Below are 22,395 nucleotides of genomic sequence, written 5' to 3'. Positions count from 1 at the left end.
GCTGGGCCCCACTCCAGAGTTTCTGATTCATTAGATCTGGGGTGAGCCCCCAAATTTGCAGCTCTAACAAGTTCCCAGGACCAGGCTATATACACTGAGAGCCAGTGGGATACACCTTCCTTGAAAATGTCTCTGAAGTTTCTACCACATCTCTCAGCTAAAAATGTTTTCTGTTACTCTGATTTCGGTGGCTGCTGTTTGGGGTGGCATTCATGGGCGTTATTGTTCATGGCTCCTCCTGTTGACGGGGCCTGGGACCCTGCTCTCACTTTCCCGATGGCATCCTCACATCTGCCTTTGCATGTGGGAAGGTGGTAAGTAAGTATGTGATAAATGAATATGTTGAATTACACCTGTATTCTGTTTGGACGGTTTAAGTTGGAGGGGTGGTAGTTGTGATTTCCCTTTCATAAAGACAACTCTAGCCACAGAAAAAGTACAGGATGTTTCCTCTTTGCCATTCTTCTTCCTCGGATCAGCTGTATTTGTCTGGGATCTGGCAGCTTCCTGGGCAAGGGGGACATGGGGTATGTGTAGCCGCTGCTGGGGTGCAGCTGGGTTTTATCTTGGAATAATTTGATATCATGCAGATATTTCAAAACAGACTGTCTCTGGATCTATGATGCAAGGGCCCCTGTTGTAGACACTGAGATGGCTGAGGTCTTAAGTACGGGGGACACTAGAATTCGAATGGTTTGGAGGGCTGGGGAAGAGACAGATGTGATGACCGTATTTAACAACTGTTTTAGTTTCCTTGTCTGCTCAAGAAAATACCGTGAAATGGGTCAGGCTAAACAATGGGAATTATTCACTTGTGGTTTGAGGCTGGGAAAAGTCCAAATCAAAGCATCATCCAGGCGATGCCTTCTTCCCAGAGACTGGCAGCCTGGGACCGGCTGCCAGTGGTCCTCGGTCCTCCGTCCCATGGCAAGGCCTGTGGGCAGTGTCTCCTGGTCTCTTCCTTCTCTTCCAGGTTCCATTCAACTCCTGGCTTCCTCTGGCGCGTGCTCTCTCTCTCTGAATTTCAGTCCTTATAAAGGGCTCTAGTGACAGGATTAAGACCCATCCTGAGTGAGCGCCTCCACCCCTTAACTCAAGTGGCCTCACGGAAAGGTCCTCCTTGCGGAGGGTTCACACCCACAGGAGTGGGTGGAGGTAAAGAACTTGTTTTTCTGGGTACAGACAGCCTCAGACCACCACAGCCACCATGACAGCCAGGTGCAGCGGGCAGGGCAGGTGCCCACCTCCTGCCCCCCTGGCACTTGGCTGACCAGCAGTCCTGAGAAAGAGGTGGGCAAGGCTCAGGGTGGGGCTGGCCTGGGGGGGAGGGAGGGAAGACCAATCTGCAGTGACCCCAGCCCTGTAGGTGCTCAGGTGCTCTCACCAGGAGTCTCACTTGGTCTCCTGACATCCGTGTTTCTAGTTTGTTTGTTTTTTAAAGATGATGAAATGTAGGACGACTAGCTAGTAAGTGGGAATTGCTGGAACTGCAGGTCTGTCCTTTCCCCACGGCACCGTGGCGATGCGAACTTCTTTGAAAAGCGTGCTTTGGTGTGGATACCCTTCATTGCAAGGGCTTGCTCCCTGAACGAGGGGCTGGGAAGGAGGGGCCGGCTGCAGTGGGCCAGGCCTGGCCAGCGGGGTCGGTCTCGTCAGAGGTCGGGGGGGCTCTTTGAGGCAGGGGGCCTTGCTCCTCGAAGCTGAGGAGGCGCGCACCAGGGTTTGCGTTTGGGCCCCAGCTGTGGTACACAGACAAGGGGTCAGGGAGGCTTTCGGCAGAGAACGCCTGGCCTGAGCCCTGCGAGAGGAAGAGGTGACACCTTTCGCCTCCTTCACTGCTGGTGGCGGTGGCACCCAGCTCTCCACTCCGCAGCAACAAGACGGGTCTCCTCTGCCGCAGCCGGCAGCTGTGCTCGCCCTCCTCTCTGCAGGCACCCTCTTTTCCTGGGAGAGACCCGTCTGCACTCTGATGGTCTCTACGCTGTGCTCAGCTTCCTGAACCAGTGGCTTTGTCGTTTGGTCTTAACCGAATGAGGGTTTTTGTTTGTTTTAATCTTAAAATATGACTGACTTAGGAAAGTTTTTACAAGATTAGAAGAATTCTTTCAGCAGGATGACAAAGGAGACCGGAGCTCCTGTGTCCAGGGCCACAGGCCTGCTAGCCTCTTCCACTGAAGCTCTCAGCCACTGAGCTACATTTTATTTTTTAAATTTATTTTATTTTTAATTTTCTTTAAAGATTTATTTATTTCTCTCCCCTTCCCCCCCATTGTCTGCTCTCTCTGTCCATTCACTGTGTGTTCTTCTGTGTCTGCTGGTCTTATCCGGCAGCACTGGGAAACTGTGTCTCTTTTTTGTTACGCCATCTTGCTGCGTCACCTCTCCTTGCATGCGGTGCCACTCCTGGGCAGTCTGTGCTTTTTTCACATGGGCGGCTCTCCTTGTGGGGCTCATTCCTTGCACATGGGGCACCCCTATGTGGGGGTGCCCCTGCATGGCACGACACTCCTTGCACATGGCAGCACTGCATGTGGGCCAACTTAGCACATGGGTCAGGAGGCCCTAGGGATCGAGCCCTGGAGCCTCCATATGGTAGGCAGATGCTCTATCAGGTGAGCCATGTCCGCTTCCCTATTTTATTATTTTTTTTAGGAGGCATCAGGATTGAACCCAGGACCTCATGCATGCAAAGCACGTGCTCAGCCACTGAGCTGCACCTGCTCCTGATTACGTTTTATTGTTCATGGAATGAAGGATTTGTTTAAATTGAACCCAAAAGACCACTGCGCTTGACGTCCTTGTTCAGGTGTAGCAGACTGGAAATACCTTTGTCCACTCCACTTCACCTCTACTGGGTCATTTTTGAAGATGAACACAAGCAGGCTTAGAGGTGGTGGTGACCAGTGACAGCTTAGGAATGTGTCTGTCTTCAGGTGGAAGACAGTGGAGGTGAGGGGGCGGCCCTCGTGGCCAGCACTGGGTGTGTGGCTTTCCCTGGGCAGTTGTTGAGGCTGCGAGCATGAGCGACTGAGTGCCAAGGATATGCTCCGGGCAGTCCCAGCCCTCAGCTGTGCCAGCGGGCCCTGGTTAGCAGGCCGTCTTGCCTGGCCTCTGGGGGCAGTGACTGCTGCCTCCTGGGAAAATCTGATGAAACTCGTAGCAAATCGGCATTGTGGCAGTGGGATTTCCCAGGGGCCGTGTAGCTGGGACTCGACGTGTGTCCCCGCAAGGCAGAGGACACCCAGCCTGCTGCCCATGGTTGGAGATGGTGGGTTTTACTTCGAGAGGAAGTTGGAGTCACGGTGAGGCTGCACTGAGCCTCCTGGAGGACCATGTTCGGGGCAGACGTGACCCTTCCCACTCCTTTTCTCTGCAGGAGAGCAGCACCTTCTGGCTGAGCCAAGGCCTTGGATGGTGCCTTAGGCTTCTCTGTCTCTCTTCCCTGTCTGCTCATGTCTCAAGTTTCCCTTTGGGAGATGTGCCCCCAGGAGCCCATGTAATAGGGATCCTCTTTTTGTGGCCAAGTGGCCGCTCTCCAGGCGTATTTATGTTTGATTTTCATGAACAGGAAAGAACTCTTAAGTGACCAAAGCCCTTTCTACACCTTTGCTCTGGAGAGCCAGGCTGGACACTGAGTACAAAGTCCCAGGGCTCCTCTGACCTTGGCCTTAAAGCCTGGAATCAGGAACTGTCCCGTGACCTCCCTGCAGCTGCTCCACAGCCCTGACCTCTTTATTCTTGGCTCTCCCAAACTCCAGCCTTCTCCCAAGTGTAAGTTAGCCTTGGCCTCAAAAACGAAACAAAACAAAACAAAAAACAGTTCTGGAAAGCCTGTAGGAGATGAGAGGCTTATCACTCCACATTTCCTCAAAAAGGAGAGCGATTGGGAGGCCTCAGGAATCTGCTCTTCTCTGCCTCTTCCGAAGACCCCACCCCAGTCCTGTCTTGCTGTCCCCAGGGAAGGGAAAAGAAGGGGCTTCTGCTGCCTGCCATGCCTTCTCTCTGAGTGTTCCTTCTGTGGTTGCTTTTCCTGTATGCCTTCAGTGTCCCCTGGGTGCTCCATCACAGCTGGGGGGCAGGCCAGCGAGCCAAGGCTGGCTACATAAATTGTGGAACCCAGAGGAAGATGAAAATGTGAGCCTGCTTATTTAAAAAGCAGGAAAAGTGCTGTTAAAGGACTAAAATGTGCTTGTGTGGGCGGGGCTGAGAGGCCCGCCAGGTGCACCTGCACACCTGAGCCCGGCTTCCCGCTTGTGCCGTCAGGCCTCGCCGGGGCTGCAGCAGATGTGGCAGAGGGCAGGGAGGGCCGTCGGGCGGGCGCACACTCCGGGCCCCCAGCACGTGCTGTTTGTTCCGCTGGACTCCACTTAAAAAGTGTAAGGGTAAATTTATTAAGAACTTCAAGAGAGCACCCGCAGGACACTAAACCCCAAGCACAGAGCCCGGCTAGACGTGAGGTCCTGGCAGCCGTGGTGAAAACAACAGTGGAAAATCAGCATATGCTGCTTTTTAAAAAAAAATTTTTTAAAGGTTTCTTTTTTTAATTTAATTTTATTTCTCTCCCCTTCCCGGCCAACCCCCCCCCACCCCCAGTTGTCTGCTCTCTGTGTCCATTCACTGTGTGTTCTTCTGTGTCCGCTTGTATTCTTGTCATCAGCGCCGGGAATCTGTGTCTCTTTTTGTTGCGTTATCTTGGTGCATCAGCTCTGCGTATGTGCGGCACCACTCCTGGGCAGGCTGTACTTTCTTCGCATGGGGTGGCTCTCCTTGTGGGGTGCACTCCTTGCGCATGGGGCTCCCCTATGCGGGGGACACCCCTGTGTGGCACGGCACTCCTTGCACATCAGCACTGCGCGTGGGCCAGCTCATCACACGGGTCAGGAGGCCCTGGGTTTGAACCCTGGACCTTCCATGTGGTAGGCGAACGCTCTATCCGTTGAGCCAAATCCGCTTCCCAGCATATGCTTCTTCAACATCTTCCATGTGGCCGGCACTGGGGATCCAGAAGTTAAAATGGCAAGTCCTGTGCCCACCAACTTCTCCTGTTAGTCAAGCGGATAAGTAGAGATCTCTGGGTTAGTGGTCTCAGGCTACCGTAAGAGTGTGGAGAGGGTTGCCCAAGGGCCTGGGGTTGGGGTGGTCGTGGATGGGTGTCACCTTGGCATTTGGTTTGAAGCACTAAGATTGGGCTTCTTCAGAAGCTCGATGAGACTAGGATTTGGGAGACGAAATGAACAGCAGTGGGGAGGCGGGAAGGGAGACGGATGGGAAGGCTCTCTATCCAGCTGGTTACTCCTGTGGGCAGCAGAGCTAACTCCCTGGGGAGCTCTGGGGGACGAGGTGGGACGTGTGCCTCAGAGCTGCCAACCTGAGCGTGGGCGGCTGTCTATGCTGGGGGTCGGCCAGCTTTTTATGAAGGGCCAGAGAGTAAACGCTTTAACCTTGCAACCACATGCATGCAGACACTCTTGCATATATATATATATATTTTGGTGTTTTTGTCTTATATAACCCTTGAAAATGTAAAAACTGTTCTTAGCTTATAAACTAGACAAAAACAGGCCTGGGCTGCATTTGGCCCATGGGCTGGAGCTTGCCAGCTCCTCATCTACAGTGTGACGACGACGACTGGTTGAAGGCGCTTGCAGCCAGCGGTAATTCCCAGGGCCGTGGCCTGCCTCCCGCAGGCAGAGCAGACCCCAGCAGCCACGGAACCCTCCACGCACAGAGACGCAGGTGCTGTCAGGCTGGCACGTGCCCAGAAGTAAGGAGAGCTTGTTAGGGGTGGGGCACGGCAGCGGGAAGGAGACTGGGCTGCGGCCGGCCAGCCGGGGCCACCATTCGGGGCGGGTGGGAGTGGAGGGCTCTGACGCCCATGGGCCTGTGAACCAGTAGAGAAACTTGTACTTCACGTCCATCTCTGATAGGGAAACAAGGAAGCGACTTCGCAGGTAGAAACAGGGTGTCAGCTACACCAGCATGCTTTGCTGCCGTGGACTGCTGGTTGCCAAGTCCAGGTGGAAGCTGTGGATGTGGATGATTCCAGAGGTATTTTGAATCCACAGGACCAGATGAGGGATGTGAGAGAAAGAGGTGTTTGGCCTGAGCAGCTGGATGGGTGGAGCTGAGATGGGAAGGGCTGGGGGCGGGGGGCAGCTGGACTGGAGCCCATGGGTCATTTCTTCTGCCAAGATACAATGTGGTCCTAGAACTGAGTTTTGCAGAAACAACATGGGAGTGGTGGTTCCCCAGGCAACTTCCTTCTTTAAATGGGCTTAATCTTCTTTCTGACCTTGGAAAGGTGATCATTTTTACCTCTGAAAATTGCCTGAAACTTGCCTTCCAAGCTTTCCTTTTGGTCTGGAATTTGGTAGCCATGGGCAGTGATTATTGCTTTCTTGCAGTTTACATTTTTTATTTTGCCTGTAAAGAGAATATATGGTCTTTAAAATTTCCAAACAAAACAGAAATGTGTAATATGAAGCGGTTTAGTGTGTGTACGAGCACAGACTCTGGAGCCAGACTGCCTGTTTTCGTGTCCTGACTCCGCCACATCCCAGTGGGGGCATAACTTTTGCAGGCCTCATTGACTTGTGGTGAGGCTTAGAGGAGCACTTGAAACAGAGCTGGCCCCTATTAGGTGCCTTGGGGGAGGTCAGAGACCGTCATCTTTGGCACAGAGACAGACACGGGAAGGCCACTTCAGTGCTAAGCCCCACATCAGAGTGAGTGCAGGCACTGGCAGCTCGTCAGAAAAGGGGCTCCAACCAAGACACTGGGGACTAGGGAGGGGGCAAGACTTCCTGGGGCAAGTCATACTACAGCCAAGGCCTCGGATATGAGCCATCAGGAGAAGGCAGAGCAGGAGTTCTCCCGCTGGGGCAGGACCTTGGATGTGAGCGAGGAGAGGCAGACCTAGAGCTGTGTGTGGCTCCAGGGTCGTGTTGGAGAGAGAAGGTTGGTGACTGAGAGCCGTTTTAGGATTTGAGGACCTGCGGACGTTATCCTTAGCAGGTAGATGCCCTGGAGTGTGCCATCCTTCAATCCCTTCCTGCTGAAACGGTCAGACTCCTGGAATTCATGGATGTTTCTGATGCTTAAAATTTTGAGAACCAGAGGCTGCCTTTAGGTTAGTCAGTGTACTTTGAGCAGCTATTCCGTGAAAGGTATATGCAAATAAATACAATGTACCCCGGTCTTCACCCTGTGTGGATCTAAAGCTCCAGTGGGCTAACTCTGGACCCTGGGGCTCCTCTCTGCACATGGTGGCCAGGAGGCAGCCCTGTCCACTGTGGGGGCTTGAGCTAAGCCCTGAGATGGCCCTGGACACTTCCCTCCAAACAGCTGAACATCTCAATCAGTGGCATTTTGAAAAGCAGTATTCTGAGAAAAAGAGGAAAAGTAAGCTTAGAAGAGAGTGTAAGAAAGTAGTTCTTTGGGGAGCAGATGTAGCTCAAGTGGTTGAGCACCTGCTTCTCATGGAGGAGGTCCTGGGTTCAATCTCTGGTACTGCCTAAAGAAAGAGTAAGAAAAAAGAAAATAGTGCTGTGAGTAGATAGGTGTTTTTCCTTCTCTTTTAACCTGAGTTTAACTTTTCTTCTGTAACTATCACCTATTGATGTAGCAACTCATCTGGCTTCACCTCACCCTAACCCACTACAGCACACCAAAGGGCCGGAGAACAAAACAGTAAAAAACAAGAACACTCAGAGTCAGGTCTTCTGGAGGCCGTAGTGTGGTACTCTCCTCTCCTACCCTTGATCAAGAATCATTTTTCAGGGAAGCGGACTTGGCCCAGTGGTTAGGGCTTCCATCTACCACTTGGGAGGTCTGCAGTTCAAACCCCAGGCCTCCTTGACCCCTGTGGAGCTGGCCCACGCGCAGTGCTGATGCGCACAGGGAGTGTCCTGCCACACAGGGGTGTCCCCCGCATAGGGGAGGCCCACGCGCAAGGAGTGCGCCCCGTAAGGAGAGCCGCCCAGTGCAAAGAAAGTGCAGCCTGCCCAGGAATAGCTCCGCCCACACGGAGAGCTGATGCAACAAAAAGAAACAGATTCCTTTGCTGCTGACAGCAACAGAAGCGGACAAAGAAGAACATGCAGCAAATGGACCCAGAGAACAGACAACTGGGGTGGGGGGGAAGGGGAGAGAAATAAATAAATAAATCTTAAAAAAAAAGAATCATTTTTCAAAGATAGGTATTTTTTCAGATTAACCTTTGACTTGTCACTGACACCTGCATTGGTTCCAGTTTGTACCAGTAGAGAATGTGTACTTTACATTCATCTGGGGCTTTCAAATTATTTGCATGATATTTTCTGGGTACCAATACTAAGCAAGTATGAATTGACACTTTCACTTTATTAAATCAAGATTAGGGCTTTGATTTGACCATGTCATTAGGGCGTGTAGGCTTGAGTCCCAGCCCACTTGGTGGGCTGATAGACTCTCACACAAAGAAGTAGATACACAAAATCAGCAGAGGAGAGAACATAGTTTTGATGCTGGAGCCCGGGGAAGAGAGATGAGCCTGATAGTCTACAGCTGACCTTGTGAAGAGACCAGAGCAGCTGATCCCGGAAAGGAGCCTCAGGAAGAGAGAGAAGCCCTATGCCAGCCTAGCTGAGCTGAAAAAGCTGGACCCATGGAGCTTTAAGAGGAAAGAAGTAGGCTGAACACCTGCAGATGTCAACAGCCATCTTGTGTCAGCACGTGGCAACAAATTTGGGTGAGAAAGTACCTCTTTTGGTACCTTGAATTGGACTTTTCAGGGCCTTGTAAGCTTCTACCCCAAATAAATATCTTTTATAAAAACCAACAGATTTCTGGTACTTTGCATGAGCACCCTTTTGGCTGACTAATACAGAATTTGGTACCAATAGTGCAGTAGTACCTTTGCAAGTACTAAAATGCTGGAACTGTTTTATAAGTGAGCAAGGGGTATTTTTTGTAGGAATTGTGAGATGCTTGATAGAAAAGACCTAGAATGCTTTGAAGAGACTGTTGGTAGGAATATGGATGCTAAAGAGACTTTTTATGCGGACTTAGAAGAATTGATGAAATTATTATTGGAAACTGGAGAAAAGGTGATCCGTGTTTTAAAGTCATAGAGAACTTAGCAAGATTAACTCCTGATGTTTTTATAGAAGACAGAATTTGAAAAATGGCAAGCCTGGGCATTTAGCTGAGGAACTTTCCAAAGTAAACTCGGAGAATGCAGCTTGGCTTCTCTTTGCAGCTTATAGTAAAATGCTAGACAAGAAAGAAAAGCTGAGAACTGAATTGTTGGGCACAATGAAACCAGAAACTGATTCCAGAAATTCCAAGCTCTGGAAATGAAGCCCTCAGACGATAGTGCCCTATTTGAGGAATTAACTAAACTTGGAACTTATAAGTTAGAATTGAAAATGTAGTTATCAGAAAAGACTTGTGGAAAATTTTAATGTTAATGGCTTGGACCCCTGAATCCTACGTGCTAAACCAACAAGCTTTTTGAGACAGTTGTAAGAACAAAATCACTGTCAACCTGGACTGAAAGGAGCATGCAGGGGAGATAGGGAAGGGAAGACAGCTGTAAGAGGAAAACCATGGAAGCTGAGATCTGGAATTGAGACATCTCCTCGGGCCAAGAGAGGAATCCACCCATTGTATAAGGAGAGGGTGTATTTGCCCTGGCATTTGAAGAGGGTGGATGTCCCAGCCCACTGTTCAGGGAGAGTTTTGCCACCCCAGGCTACTGAGAGGGTGGAGCACATTGCCCAAGGGTTGAGGAGAGTAAGGTTGACACCCCATAGGTGTGAATTGTGGGCCTGCCCCTGCTAGATTAGGGAAGGCCAGGTCACCAGCTCATTGCTCTGAGAGGGTTGGGCCTCTAGGCCAGAAATTAAGGAAAATGTTGCCTCCCCATCAGTGTCTAAGGGGGTTGAGACTCTACCCCGAAGACTGGGTAAAGTGTGGCCATCACCCCAGCATTCTTGAAGGTTGAGCTCTGTAGCTTAGTTGCTGTCCCAATGCTTGATGAGGGTGGAACCAAGGAAATGGCCATTGGGCAAGCCTTTGGAAAGGGTGGGTCCCCGTGAGGCCTCAGGGAGAAGAAACCGTCATCTAGGGGACCAGTGACTCATGTTTCCCTCCCACTTTCTCCTTATGGGAATGCAAATGTTTATCCTTTGACTGTCCCTTTGTATATTGGAAGCAGATAAATTGTTTTGTAAGTTTCAGATACCTATAACCATATGGGACTTTGCCCCAGGACAAACTGTATTTCTTTAAACTGATTTTGATATGATTTTGTACTTTAGCATTGTTGCTGAATTAGGTGTTTTGCTTTTTTTTTTTTTTTTTAATATTGCGATGTCTTTTTGGAATTCAGAGGGTGGAGTGTAGCAGTTTGATATTATCTATGAATTCCAAAAAGATATATTGATTATGTTTGTAAACTAGTCAGTTCCTGTGGACATTTTCCTTTGTATTAAATTCAAAGGTTATGTTTGCTTGATTAAATTATGTTTACTTGATTAAATCACGATTAGGGCTTTGATTGAATTATGTTTACTTGGTTAAATTACGATTAGGGCTTTGATTTGGCCAAGTCGGTAGGACATTGAGTCCCCACCCCGCTGTGGGGTGGACACTCACACAGAAAAAGACATGGCAGAGGAATAGAGACATCTCATTACACAGGGCAGAGGCCCTGGGAAGAGATACGTGCCTAATGGTTTGCAGCTGATCTTATGAAGAGAGTAGAGCAGTGAGCCCGGAAAGAAACAAACCAAGAGAGAGAAAGAGAAAGAGAGAGAGAGAACATTTATTACAATTGATGATAGCACATTTTAATAATTGTACTATTAATTAAAGTACATGGTTTAACTTAAAGTTCACTGTTTGTATAGTGTAGTTCCATGGATTTTTAAAAATTTTATTGTTATCATTTAAAAATTTTATTTGTTACAATCTAACATTTCCCCCTTAATCATATTCAGATATTTATTTCAATACTGTCCACTACGTTGTGCTACCATCACCACCATCCATTACTAAAACATTTCCATCTTTACAAATAGGAACCCTGTATATTTTATGCCTTAACTTCCCATTCCCCATCCCCACCCTCTTCCCTGGTTACCTATATTCTAGATATTGACTCTATAAATTTGCTTATTCTCATTGTTTCAAATCAGTGAACTCATACAATATCTGTCCATTTGTGTCTGGTCTGTTTCACTCAACATGGCATCCATGGATCATCCATTTTGTCACATGTTGTCAGGACTTCATTCCTTTTTACGGCTGAGTAATATTTCAATATAGTATATACCACATTTTATTTATCCATTCTTCAGTTGATGGACACTTGGGTTGCTTCTATCTTGTGGCAGTTGTGAGTAGTGCTGCTATGAACATCCGTGTAAAATGTCGGAGCCCCTGCTTTCAATTCTTTTGGGTATGTTCCTAGTAGTGGATTGCCAGGTTATATGGTAGGTGTATACTTAGCTTTCTGAGGTACTGACAAACTGTCTTCCATAGTGGCTATACCATTTTACATTGCCACCAGCAATGCTGAATGTTCCTGTTTCTCTATATCTTCTCCAACACTTGCTATTTTTCATTTTTTAGGTTTTTTTAATAGCAGCCATTGTAATATGTGTGAAATAGTATGTCTCTCTTTGTTTTGTTTTGTTTTTTAAGATTTATTTATTTATTCCACCTCCCCCTCTTGTTGTTTGCACTTGCTGTCTGCTCATTTCTCTTTAGGAGGCACTGGGAACTGAACCTGGGGCCTCCTGTGTGGGAGAGAGGTGCTCAGTCGCTTGAGCCCTCCCAGCTTCCTGGTTTGTTGTGTCTCTCATTGTCTTTCCTCTTTATGTCTCTTTGTGCATCATCTTGTTGTGTCAGCTCTCTATGCCTGCCTGTTGCGCCAGCTCTCCTCCAGTAGGCCCCTGGAACTGAACCTGAGACCTCCCATATAGTAGGCAGGAGCTCAATCGCCTGAGTCAGATCTACCGCCCTCATTGTGGTTTTGATTTGCATTTCCCTAATGGCTAATGCTGTTGAGCATCTTTTTTTTTTTTTTTTTAAGATTTATTTATTTAATTTCCCCCCCTCCCCTGGTTGTCTGTTCTTGGTGTCTATTTGCTGCGTCTTGTTTCTTTGTCCGCTTCTGTTGTCGTCAGCGGCACGGGAAGTGTGGGTGGCGCCATTCCTGGGCAGGCTGCTCTTTCTTTTCACGCTGGGCGGCTTTCCTCACGGGTGCATTCCTTGCGCATGGGGCTCCCCCACGCGGGGGACACCCTTGCGTGGCCCGGCACTCCTTGCGCGCATCAGCGCTGCGCATGGCCAGCTCCACATGGGTCAAGGAGGCCCGGGGTTTGAACCGCGGACCTCCCATATGGTAGACGGACGCCCTAACCACTGGGCCAAAGTCCGTTTCCCTGTTGAGCATCTTTTTATGTGCTTTCTGGCCATTTGTATATCTTCTTTGGAGAAATGCCTGTTCAAGTGTTTTGCCCATTTTAAAAATTGAATTGTTTGCCTTTTTGTTAAGTTGAAGCATTTCTTTATATATACTGAATATTAATCCTCTGTATTTCCTCCCATTGTGTAAGTTGTCTTTTTACTTTCATGATAAGGTTTTTTGAGGAAAAGATGTTTTTGATTTTGATGATTTAAAGAGGTGCTTCACAAAAGAGGATATTTCCAAGTGGCCAATAAGCGTAAGAAAAAAATCTTTAATGTCAGCCGTTATTAGAGAAAATGTACATTAAAACTACAATGAAAAGACCACAAGATACCACTACCCCTCCCCTAAATAGTTTAAATACCTTTGCCCCCTTCCCTAAATGGTTAAAATTAATTGGATTGCCAATAGCAGGTGGTGGCAAGGATTTGGAGCCAGTAAATCTCTCATCACACTGCAGGCGGGAGCATAAATTGGCCCAGATTTTTTTTTTTTAATTTCTCCCTTCTCACCCCAGTTGTCTGCTCTCTGTGTCTATTTGCTGTGTGTTCTTTGTCCGCTTGGATTCTTGTCAGCGTCACTGGGAATCTGTGTCATCTTGCTGCATCAGCTCTCCGGGTGTGCAGCGCAACTCCTGGGTAGGCTGTGCTATTTTCTTGAGGGGCGGCTCTCCTTACGGGGTGCACTCCTTGTGCTGTGAGGCTCCTCTACGCAGGGGACACCCCTGCGTGGCATGGTACTCCTTGCGCGCATCAGCACTGCGCATGGGCCAGCTCCACACGGGTCAGGAGGCCTGGGTTTGAACCCTGGACCTCCCATATGGTAGGCCAATGCTCTATCAGTTGAGCCACATTTGCTTCCTGGCCCAGGTATTTTTGAAAGCTGTTTGGTAGCAGTATCTATTTAGCTAAACATATGTATACCCTTTATTCCTGAAACTTCATCTTAGGAATATACCCAACAGAAATAATGCTTATGTCCTATTTTAAAATGGTCATAATAGCTTTATTCTTAATAGCCCAAACTGGAAACAACCAAATGTTTCTCAGCAGTGAAATAGACAAGTGCACTGTGGTATTTTAATTCTGGAATAGTACATATCTATGAAAAAGAACGATCTGTGGGAGTGGATGTAGCTCAGGGGTTGAGTGCCTCCTCCCCATGTACAAGGTCCTGGGTTCAAACTCCGGTACCTCCTAAAAAATAAAGGTAAAGAGCCAACTGCTACGTGTGCTAATGTGGATGAATCTAGCAGATATAATTTGAGTGAAAGCAGCAGCCAGTCACAAAAGTAGAATGAAAAAAAATTTGAATGATTTTATTATATGCCAAAAACAGACAAAGGTACTCTATGGTGTTGGAGATTCAAATAGCGATTACCATTGGCTGGATGTTGGGAGGGGGTGCTGTTGATGGGAAGGAGACACAGGCTTCCTTTTGGTGTTCTGGAAATGTTCTATTGCTTGGTCAAGGTAGCGGTTATGTATGTTATATAGTGTGTGTACACATACATAAAAAGTTATTGTACTGTACACTTAAGATTTGTATTTGTGCTACTTGAAAATTATATTTCAGTTTTTTTTAAGTTAAAAAAAAGAAACCTGAAATAAAATACACGTCCATTTACCAACTTTTTGACATAAGGCCAAGACTTTTCCTGTGTGTTTAATGGTCCTTTGTGACTTCTGTTCAGCGCAGTGCAGTGTAAACCGTACCTTCAGTGCCTACTACAGTTTTCATGGTCTGTTTCTTTATGTTGGAGCAAGTACTTTAAAAATACTCTTGCTTAGCAATCTGAATTGGAATCCTTCTGGGTTTTTATAGTTTTTTCCCCCCAGTTTTATGGTTGTCTTATCCCTAATTTGACAGCAAGGTTTTTTTGTTTTGTTTTGTTGAAGCATCTTGCTTTTAATAAGCCTTTAAAAATAGTCAACTCATCTAGTTTATGAATTGGGCTTTTCCTCATAAGCTTTCATTTTCTTTTTTTAAGATTTATTTATTTTATTTCATTTATTCTCCCCCACCCCTTGTTGTTTGCACTTGCTGTCTCCTGTCAGCTCTTGGCTGTGGCTTGGACTAGCTTGCCTTCACCAGGAGGCCCCGGAAATCGAACCAGAGCCTCTCATATGGTAGACGGGAGCCCAGTCATGTGAGCCACATCCACCTCCCCCAGTAAGCTTTCTTACAAAGCCAAAATAAGTTTTAAAAATTATAATCTAGATGGTGCCGAAGGTTCCTTCTAGCTCTGAAACTGTAAGGCTCTAATATTTTGTACATTTTTCTTAGTCCTCCTAGTAGGGAGAATTTAGTTGCAGCTGCGTTTGCTCACCACTGCTACTCTGGAGCAGGCTCTGCCTCCCGCGCTGCCCTGACTTCTCTCCCTTTTGTTCATCCCAGCTACCCACTGCTGAAGCTCCCCTTGCCGGGAACAGGACCCGTGGAATTCACCACCCCTGTGAAGGATTACTCGCCCCCGCCCGGGAGCTCCGACCACAAGCAGGGAGAGCCTAACGAGCAGCCCGAGTGGGTAGGTGCTGGGCGCGTCACGCGGCGTTCTGGGAGGAGGTTGAGGGTGCGGTGTTTCTGGCTGATGCATTCCTGGGCTTGAAGAGCCTTACAAAGGCACCAGAAATATTTAGTTATACATTTAATAAATAGCCTTTATCGAAAGAAAGCATGAAATGATGCCAAGGTATCACTGTCGTAGAAAAACTGGGATCTGTGGTGGCCACAGCAGTGGCCAGCCGGGTCTGGGCTGCTCACACAGCACGCACAGGCGCTGGCAGTGCCCTGGCAAGCACTTGCCCCTGGGGGGCCGTGAGAACCACTGAGCGTCCCCAGAGAGTGTTTCATCCTCAGAGGCTGATCGTGTCCTGCATTGCCATGGGCACTGAAGTTCTTCACATTTGTTAGGTCTTACCCTCCAAGCCCAGTCAGGTAAACAGTGCAGAGTTTTGATCCCTTTCACAGGGAAGATGGCTGGGGCTCAGGGACTCAGTGCCTTAGTTGCCCAGTGTCCGTGGGTCCACACTGGGCCTGGAGCTCCAGGGCTCCGACTTCAAGCCCACTGCTTCCTCTGGACCATATTCTTTTCAGTCGACTGAGGCTGAGCACTAAGATAAATGAAAAATAGCCTTTCCAGTTGAGTGTCCAGCACGGGACCTAGCTCACTGGCCCTCTGGACTCATTATTTGGAAAGCAAACAACCTTAATGAGCCTCTCTGTGTACTTTTTACCTGCCGGGTAATGAACAAAGTGTATTTCCTCACCTCTGCAGTGCTTTAGCCACGTGGATTGGTGCTGGGCTCCCCAAGTCTGTTGTTGAGGAGAAAAACCCAAACTCAGAGAACAGAGCTCTTCCCCTGCAGCCTTCTCTCCGACAGTGATTGCACAGTCTTTTTTCCCCTTTCCTTTTGGATTAATGGAGCAGCCTACCAATTTGTTAGCGCAACATGGGCTCTGATGAAAATGGCACGTTACCTATGAGATCTTCCCCAACCCACAACTCCAGTCTAATCATAAGAAAAACATCAGACACATTCCAGTAAAGGAGCATGCTACAAAATACCTGGCCAGTACTCCTCCAGACTGTCAAGGTCATCAAAACGAAGAATAACCTCCCTGAAAGACCAAGGTGTGAAGCCAGGCGTTTCCTCGGAGCGTGGCCGGTGGTCGGCCTTGGTCCATCCCTAGCTGGGCTGCTCAGGGAAAGCCCTGGGAGCCAGAGAGCGGCGCGTGTCCCTGAAAGGTCGCCCATCCCTCCCACCACGGCACCTCCCCTTTGTTGCATGGAGTACACACAACGCTTGGTGCATATGACTTTTTTTTACGATTTATTTTCTTTCTCTCCCCTTCCCCCCGCCCCCCAGTTGTCTGCTCTCTGTGTCCATTCGCTGTGTGTTCTTCTATGTCCACTTCTGTTCTTGTCAGCGGCACCAGGAATATGTCTCTTTTTTTTGTTGCATCATTTTTGCTGCGTCAGCTCTCCGTGTGCACGGCACCACTCCTGAGCAGGCTACACTTTTGACGTGGGGTGGCTCTCCTTACGGGGTGCACTCCTTGTGTGTGGGGCTTCCCTATGCAGAGGCCATCCCTGCCTGGCACGGCATTCATTGCGTGCAGCAGAACTACGTATGGGCCAGCTCATCACATGGGTCAGGAGGCCCTGGGTTTGAACCCTGGACCTCCTGTGTGGTAGGCAGAAGCTCTGTCAGTTGAGCCACATGGCTTCCCACGTGTGACTCTTGATGGCAGGTTGCCTGTAACTTGCTTCCCCACTCTGAGGTTTGGCCGAGGCCCTGGCTGGTGGAGGGAGTGTGTGTAGCTTTGTCGGACTGGGGGAGCCACGGGGCTCGCACTGACAGAACGTACTTGTGTCCAGGACCTGCCTAATGAGGGTTTGAATCTTTGAGAGCTGATTGTGGGCTTAATCATTTATTGCAGAAAACAGTGGAGTGTGAAGTCCTCATTGTCCCTGTTGGCTTGTTGATTTCTTGCCCCTAAAATGCAAGCCAGGTCCTTGGCCAAACTTTTGGGGGAGTGGTGGCATCCCCCTGGAGCCTCGGTGTCAGAACCAAGGGGCGAGATGTCTGGATGGAGTTCCCTGCAAGGGCCTTGGCTTAACTGCCAAGGGAGCGGTGTCAGTTCCTTAGCCGGACAGACCCACCTGATGAGAAAGGGTAAGAGTGTGAATGAAGAGCGGCTAGCGGTGGCAGCAAGGGGAGCAGCCTTGGTTGGGTGTGCCCTTTTCTGAGAAGTCTGCTCTGACCCTCGTGTGCCCCACTGCCTTCCTCTGCTGTGGCACAGCTGGGCTGAATGGATCCTCTAAAAGTCTTTCGTCTCACTAAACTGAGCTCCATTAGAGCAGGAAACAATGACTGGTTTAAAGAATTAAATCAATATTTGTTTAACTTATACTTTTAAGGAATTAGGATAGGAAGGATAGAGAGGGAGTGATAGGGTAGCATCGGAGAAGTGGCTTTTGGGCTGGACAAGGGTATTAGAGTAAAGCAAATTTAAGCTGAGAAGAAAGAGAATGAGAAAGAATGCTGGAGCGGGAGGCACAGGGGTGGGGCTGGAGCACTGGACCTAACTAGAAAAGAGGGAAGGAGCTTCCGGGGAAGAGGTGGAGTAGGGAGCTCCCGGACTCAGTTCTTCCAGCAAACAGCTACTAAACAGGCAGAACACCGTCACCATCCAGGGAAGAGCGGGAGGAGGAGGCTGATAAATTGTGGTGAAGAGCTGTAAACCGCTCTGTCCCCAGGTGGCTCTGGGGCCCCACCTGACTCTCAAGGCAGGCCCTTCAGGGTCCAGGCCCCAGCTAGCGGCTGGTAGCAGAAAGGACATGAAAATCCTCTTCCCCAAGAACAGGGGTGGGCATGGCCTGTCACTGGCGACAGCTTTCGATTAGTGACTTTGGATTGCTGGGTCCCGGCTCTGAGGGTAGCCGTTGTTTCAACCCTCCTTGGACACAGGTGGAGGCCATGGAGATTTAAGGGGGCAGGGCTTCCTCGGGGCTGCGGGGAAAAGCTAGTGGAAGGGCTGTGTTGCTGGGCAGGCCAGGAAAGCTCAGCTTGGGGACCTGTTGGAGAAGTTTTTGGTACCCTTCCTGACCCCTCCACAGGACACTTTGGAGTCCTCTGTGAATCCCTGGCCCTGTTTTGGCTGGAAAAGGTAGAACTGGGAGGGTCCTTCCTGGGTGATCCTGCTCCCAGAACTTTCCCTCCAGGCAAACACAGCGTGAAACAGTGGAATGAACACAAAATCTATAGAGGAGGACATCTGGGACAAAAGCCTACTGGGTCACCTGGGAGTGGGAGGTTTGTCCCCCTGTGAAGTAGAGTAGACAATCAGATTCCTGTAAACAGGGGTACTACAAAATAAGTACCAAGCAAAGCCCAGGGTAAGACAGAAGGGCAGAAGCCAGGAAGGAGGGAAGGCCCTGAACAGTGCATTTGCCTTGGGCAGATCTTCCTGATATCACAGCTCAAGAAAATCTCTGTCTTTTCAGCAGCTGGTGACAAAACCAGGAAACAGACATACCAGGGAGTAAGCCCAGAGTTAACATTTTAAATATTAAAATGTACAGGGTGCAACAAAAGAATACAATATAGACAGGAAATGAAGGCCCATCTAAAGGAAAAAGAATAAATAATACAGAAAACACTAACAAAGATAAGAATATGGACATACCGAACAAAGCCTTTAAAAAAGTTATCTTAAAAATGCTCAAGGAGTTGAAGGAAAATACAGAGAAAGAACTATAGCGTATCAGGAAAACAATGAATGAACAATATGAGAGTCTAAGTAAGTAGATAGAAATGGTAAAAAGGAACCAAACAGAAGTACTGGAGTTGAAAACCACAATAACAAATGAAAAATGCCCAGGAGGGTTTCAAGAGCAGAGTGGAGCTGGCAGAAGAAAGAATCTGTGAACTTGAAGATGTTTGAAATGAGTTAGGCTGAGGATAAGAAGGAAAAAAAGAAATATTAAAAGTGAAAATATCCCAAGACAGCTACGGGACACCATCAAGTGCACCAATATACATGTTATGGGAGTCCCAGAAAGAGAGAAAGGGGTAGAAGGAATAGACAAAGAAATATAATGACAGAGAACATCCCAAACTTAGCAAAACACATTAACACGCATATCCAAGAGACTCAGAGAGCACCAAAGAGGATAAAGATGAAGAAAAATACACCCCGTTATGTATTAATTATACCATCAAATGTAAAGGAGAGAGTTCTGAAAGTTGCAAGTGAAAAGCAATGTGCTATGTATAAGCAGTTTCAATAAGATTGAGTGCTGATTTCTCATTAGAAACCATGGAGGCAAGAAGACAGTGGATTGAAATGCTTGAAGTGCTGAAGGAAAACAACTGCCAGCCAAGAATTTTATATCCAGCGAGACTCTTTCTAAAATGAGGGAGAGGGAAACGGACGTGGCTGAACTGATAGAGTGCCTGCCTACCATATGGAAGGTCCAGGGTTCGATCCCCAGGGCCTCCTGACCCGTGTGGTGAGCTGGCCTACGTGCAGTGCTGCTGTGCACAAGGAGTGCTGTGCCACGTGGGGGCACCCATGTACAAGGTGTGTGCCCCACAAGGAGAGCCACCCTGCATGAAAAGATAAAACCGCAGCCCACCCAGGAGTGGTGCCGCATACATGAAGAGCTGACACAGCAAGATGGCGCAACAAAAAAGAGACGCAGTTTCCCGGTGTTGCCAGATAATGCAAGTGGCCGCAGAAGAACACTCAGTGAATGGGCACAGAGAGCAGAAAGGGGGTGGGGGGGCGTGGGAGGAATAAAAAAAAATGAGGTAGAGATTAAGACATTCTCAGGTAAGAGCTGAGGGGAGTCCATGATCACTAGACCTGCCCCACAAGCAGTGCTAAAGGGGGTTCTTCAGACTGAAGCAGTTCAAAGCAGCAGACAGAAATAAAGACCCATGGTAAAGGTATCCATTTGGTTACTATAAATGTCAGTATTATTGTTTGGTATGTAACTCTGCCTCTTACTTCTTACAGGTGCTAAAATGTTAATGCATAAAACGTAATGATAAACCTATGTTTTTGGACATAAAATGTACAAAAATAAAAGTGTTAGTAAGTACAAAAAATGGTGGGGTTACAGAGGGGTATAAGCAAAGTATATGTGCATGCTATTCAAATTAAGTTGTTAGCAAATCAGATATAATTGTTAAACAGCTAGGATGTTAAATTTTAACCTTTTGGTAACTACAAGGAAAACAAATGAAAAATATATCTAGATAGAGACAAGAAGGCCCCCAATATGGTGCAACACAAGAAAGCAAGTAAATATAAAGGTAGGCTTTAATGGAAGTGAGGGACAAAAAGATATAAGACAAAAAGGCTAAACAGCAAAATGGCAGAAGACCTCTATTATCAATAGTGACTTTAAATATAAATGGATATTAAACTCTCCCGTCAAAAGGCAGAGATTGGCAGAATGGATAAAAAAAAAAAAATGACCCAGCTCTATGCTGTCTGCAGGAGACTTACCCTAAAGTCAAAGATACAAGTATTGATAGTGAAAGGATGGAAAAAAATATCCCATGCAAGAAAAGTGCTGGGATAGCTCTACTATCAGATAAAATACACTTTAAGCCAAAAACAGTTCCAAGGGATAAAGATGGTCATTATATTCTGATAAAAGGGACAATTCAACAGGCAGATGTAACTATTATAAATATATATGCACCTAACAGCAGATCACCAAAATACATGAAACAAATACTGACAGATTTGAGGGGCTAAATTGATGATTATACATTAATAGTAGGAGACTTTAACACACCACTCTTAGTAATGGATTAAACATCGAGTCAGAAGATCAATAAGCAGGTATAGGACTTGAAAGATAACTAAACCAACTAGACCTAATGGACACATATAGCACTCTGCACTCAACAAAAACAGAAAACACATTCTTCTCACATGTGTCCCCGTCTCCTTCCCGCCCAGTATTGGCAGCCGGCGCTGCCCCTCCTTTTCCCCTTCTCCGTCTTCCGCCTAGCCGTTATCTAGACAGCCCACACTTTCCCCTTCCCCTCCCTTGCTCCTAACCCCTTAGCCAGCTTACTGTCCAGTAACCGCCTACTGTCCAGTAACCGCCTACTGTCCAGTAACCGCCTACTGTCCAGTAACCGTCTACGCAAGCAACAGCACCCGCCGGCACCAATCAAGTCCCTTTACGTATCCCTAGACCCTATAAAACCATGTCCCCTTCTACAATAAAGCAGACTTGTGCCCAGACCTTGTCTCCGTGGTGTTCTTGCTTGTACCGCGCGTCCCCCGTGCCTGAGCGGAGAGAGCGAGGGCCCAACGGCTTCGTGCCAACCCCCCTCCTCTCCTTCGACTGTGAGGCAGCCCCCGTCCGGAGAGCCCGCCCGGCCATCCGCGTCGATCCTCCCGGAGGCCCGCCGCTGCCCACACACATGCACATGGATCATTCTCCTGGGTAGACCATTTGTTGGGTCACAATTCAAGTCTTAGTAAATTAAAAAATATTGAAATCATACAATCTGTATTCTCTGACCACAACAGAGTAAAGCTAGAAACTAGTAACGGAGAAAGGGAAAAATTCATAAATAGGTGGAAATTAAGCAACATACATACATATTTTTTTAATAAAGTTTTGTCTTCTACCCCCCCACACCAGTTGGTTCCCTGGTCTGTTTGTTCATTGTGTTTTGCTTGTTTTGTTTTGCTCATTTTTCTTTAGGAGGCACTGGGAACTGAACCTGGGATCTCCCATGTGGGAGTCAGATGCTTAACTGCTTGAGCCACCTCCACTCCTTGCTCATTTGTTTTTGCTCATTATCTGCTCATTGTCTTCTTTAGCAGGCACTGGGATCCAAACCCAGGACCTCCCATGTGGGAAGTGGGTGCTCAATTGCTTGAGCCACATCCACTCCCCAAACAACATACTCTCAGACAGTTAATGGATTAAAGAGGAAATCAAAAGCAAAATTAGGAAATATCTTGAGGTAAAGGAAAAGGAAATACCAAAACTTATGGGATGCATGGCTCTGCATCATGATCACTAAACACCTTGGTCTTTGTGACCGTACAGGAGCTGAACCGCAAACTCCCTCTCTGGGCCCACTTCCTAGTGTACCTAAGTCCCAGCTATTCCTCTCTGCTCACTGTTCCCTGAAAGGGCCCTGCTTTGCCTCCTGCTGTTTCCCCTGCCTGGAATGTCCTTGCTGCCATTCTTCTCATATTGGATCATTCCCTCCCCATCCCCTGCAAAAACAAAAACAAGGAACTTAGGGGATGCCATGAAGGCCGTGCTTAGCAGGAACTTTATAGTTCTAAATGCTTACATTTAAAAAGAATGACTTCAAAGCAGACACCTAACCTCAAGAAAAAGAAGAGAACTAAACCTAAAGCAAGCAGAAAAAGGAAATCAAGAT

General features: G+C 47.8%; 1 protein-coding gene across 3 annotated transcripts in view; it reads left to right on the top strand.

Annotated features, from left to right (window-relative positions):
• Positions 1-22,395, top strand: part of SCAP (SREBF chaperone) — a 76,516-nt gene that overhangs the window by 31,026 nt on the left and 23,095 nt on the right. For all 3 annotated transcript variants that reach the window (XM_058288399.2, XM_058288400.1, XM_058288404.2), the window contains exon 3: positions 14,855-14,984. In XM_058288399.2, coding sequence (XP_058144382.1) covers positions 14,855-14,984 — 130 coding nt within the window. The remainder of the gene's footprint in view (positions 1-14,854; positions 14,985-22,395) is intronic.

Source organism: Dasypus novemcinctus, chromosome 26 (genome assembly GCF_030445035.2).
Source record: "Dasypus novemcinctus isolate mDasNov1 chromosome 26, mDasNov1.1.hap2, whole genome shotgun sequence".
NCBI classification, from domain to species: domain Eukaryota; kingdom Metazoa; phylum Chordata; class Mammalia; order Cingulata; family Dasypodidae; genus Dasypus; species Dasypus novemcinctus.
The sequence above is the reverse complement of the archived record's forward strand: the minus strand, read 5'-3'. Positions and strand labels throughout refer to the sequence as shown.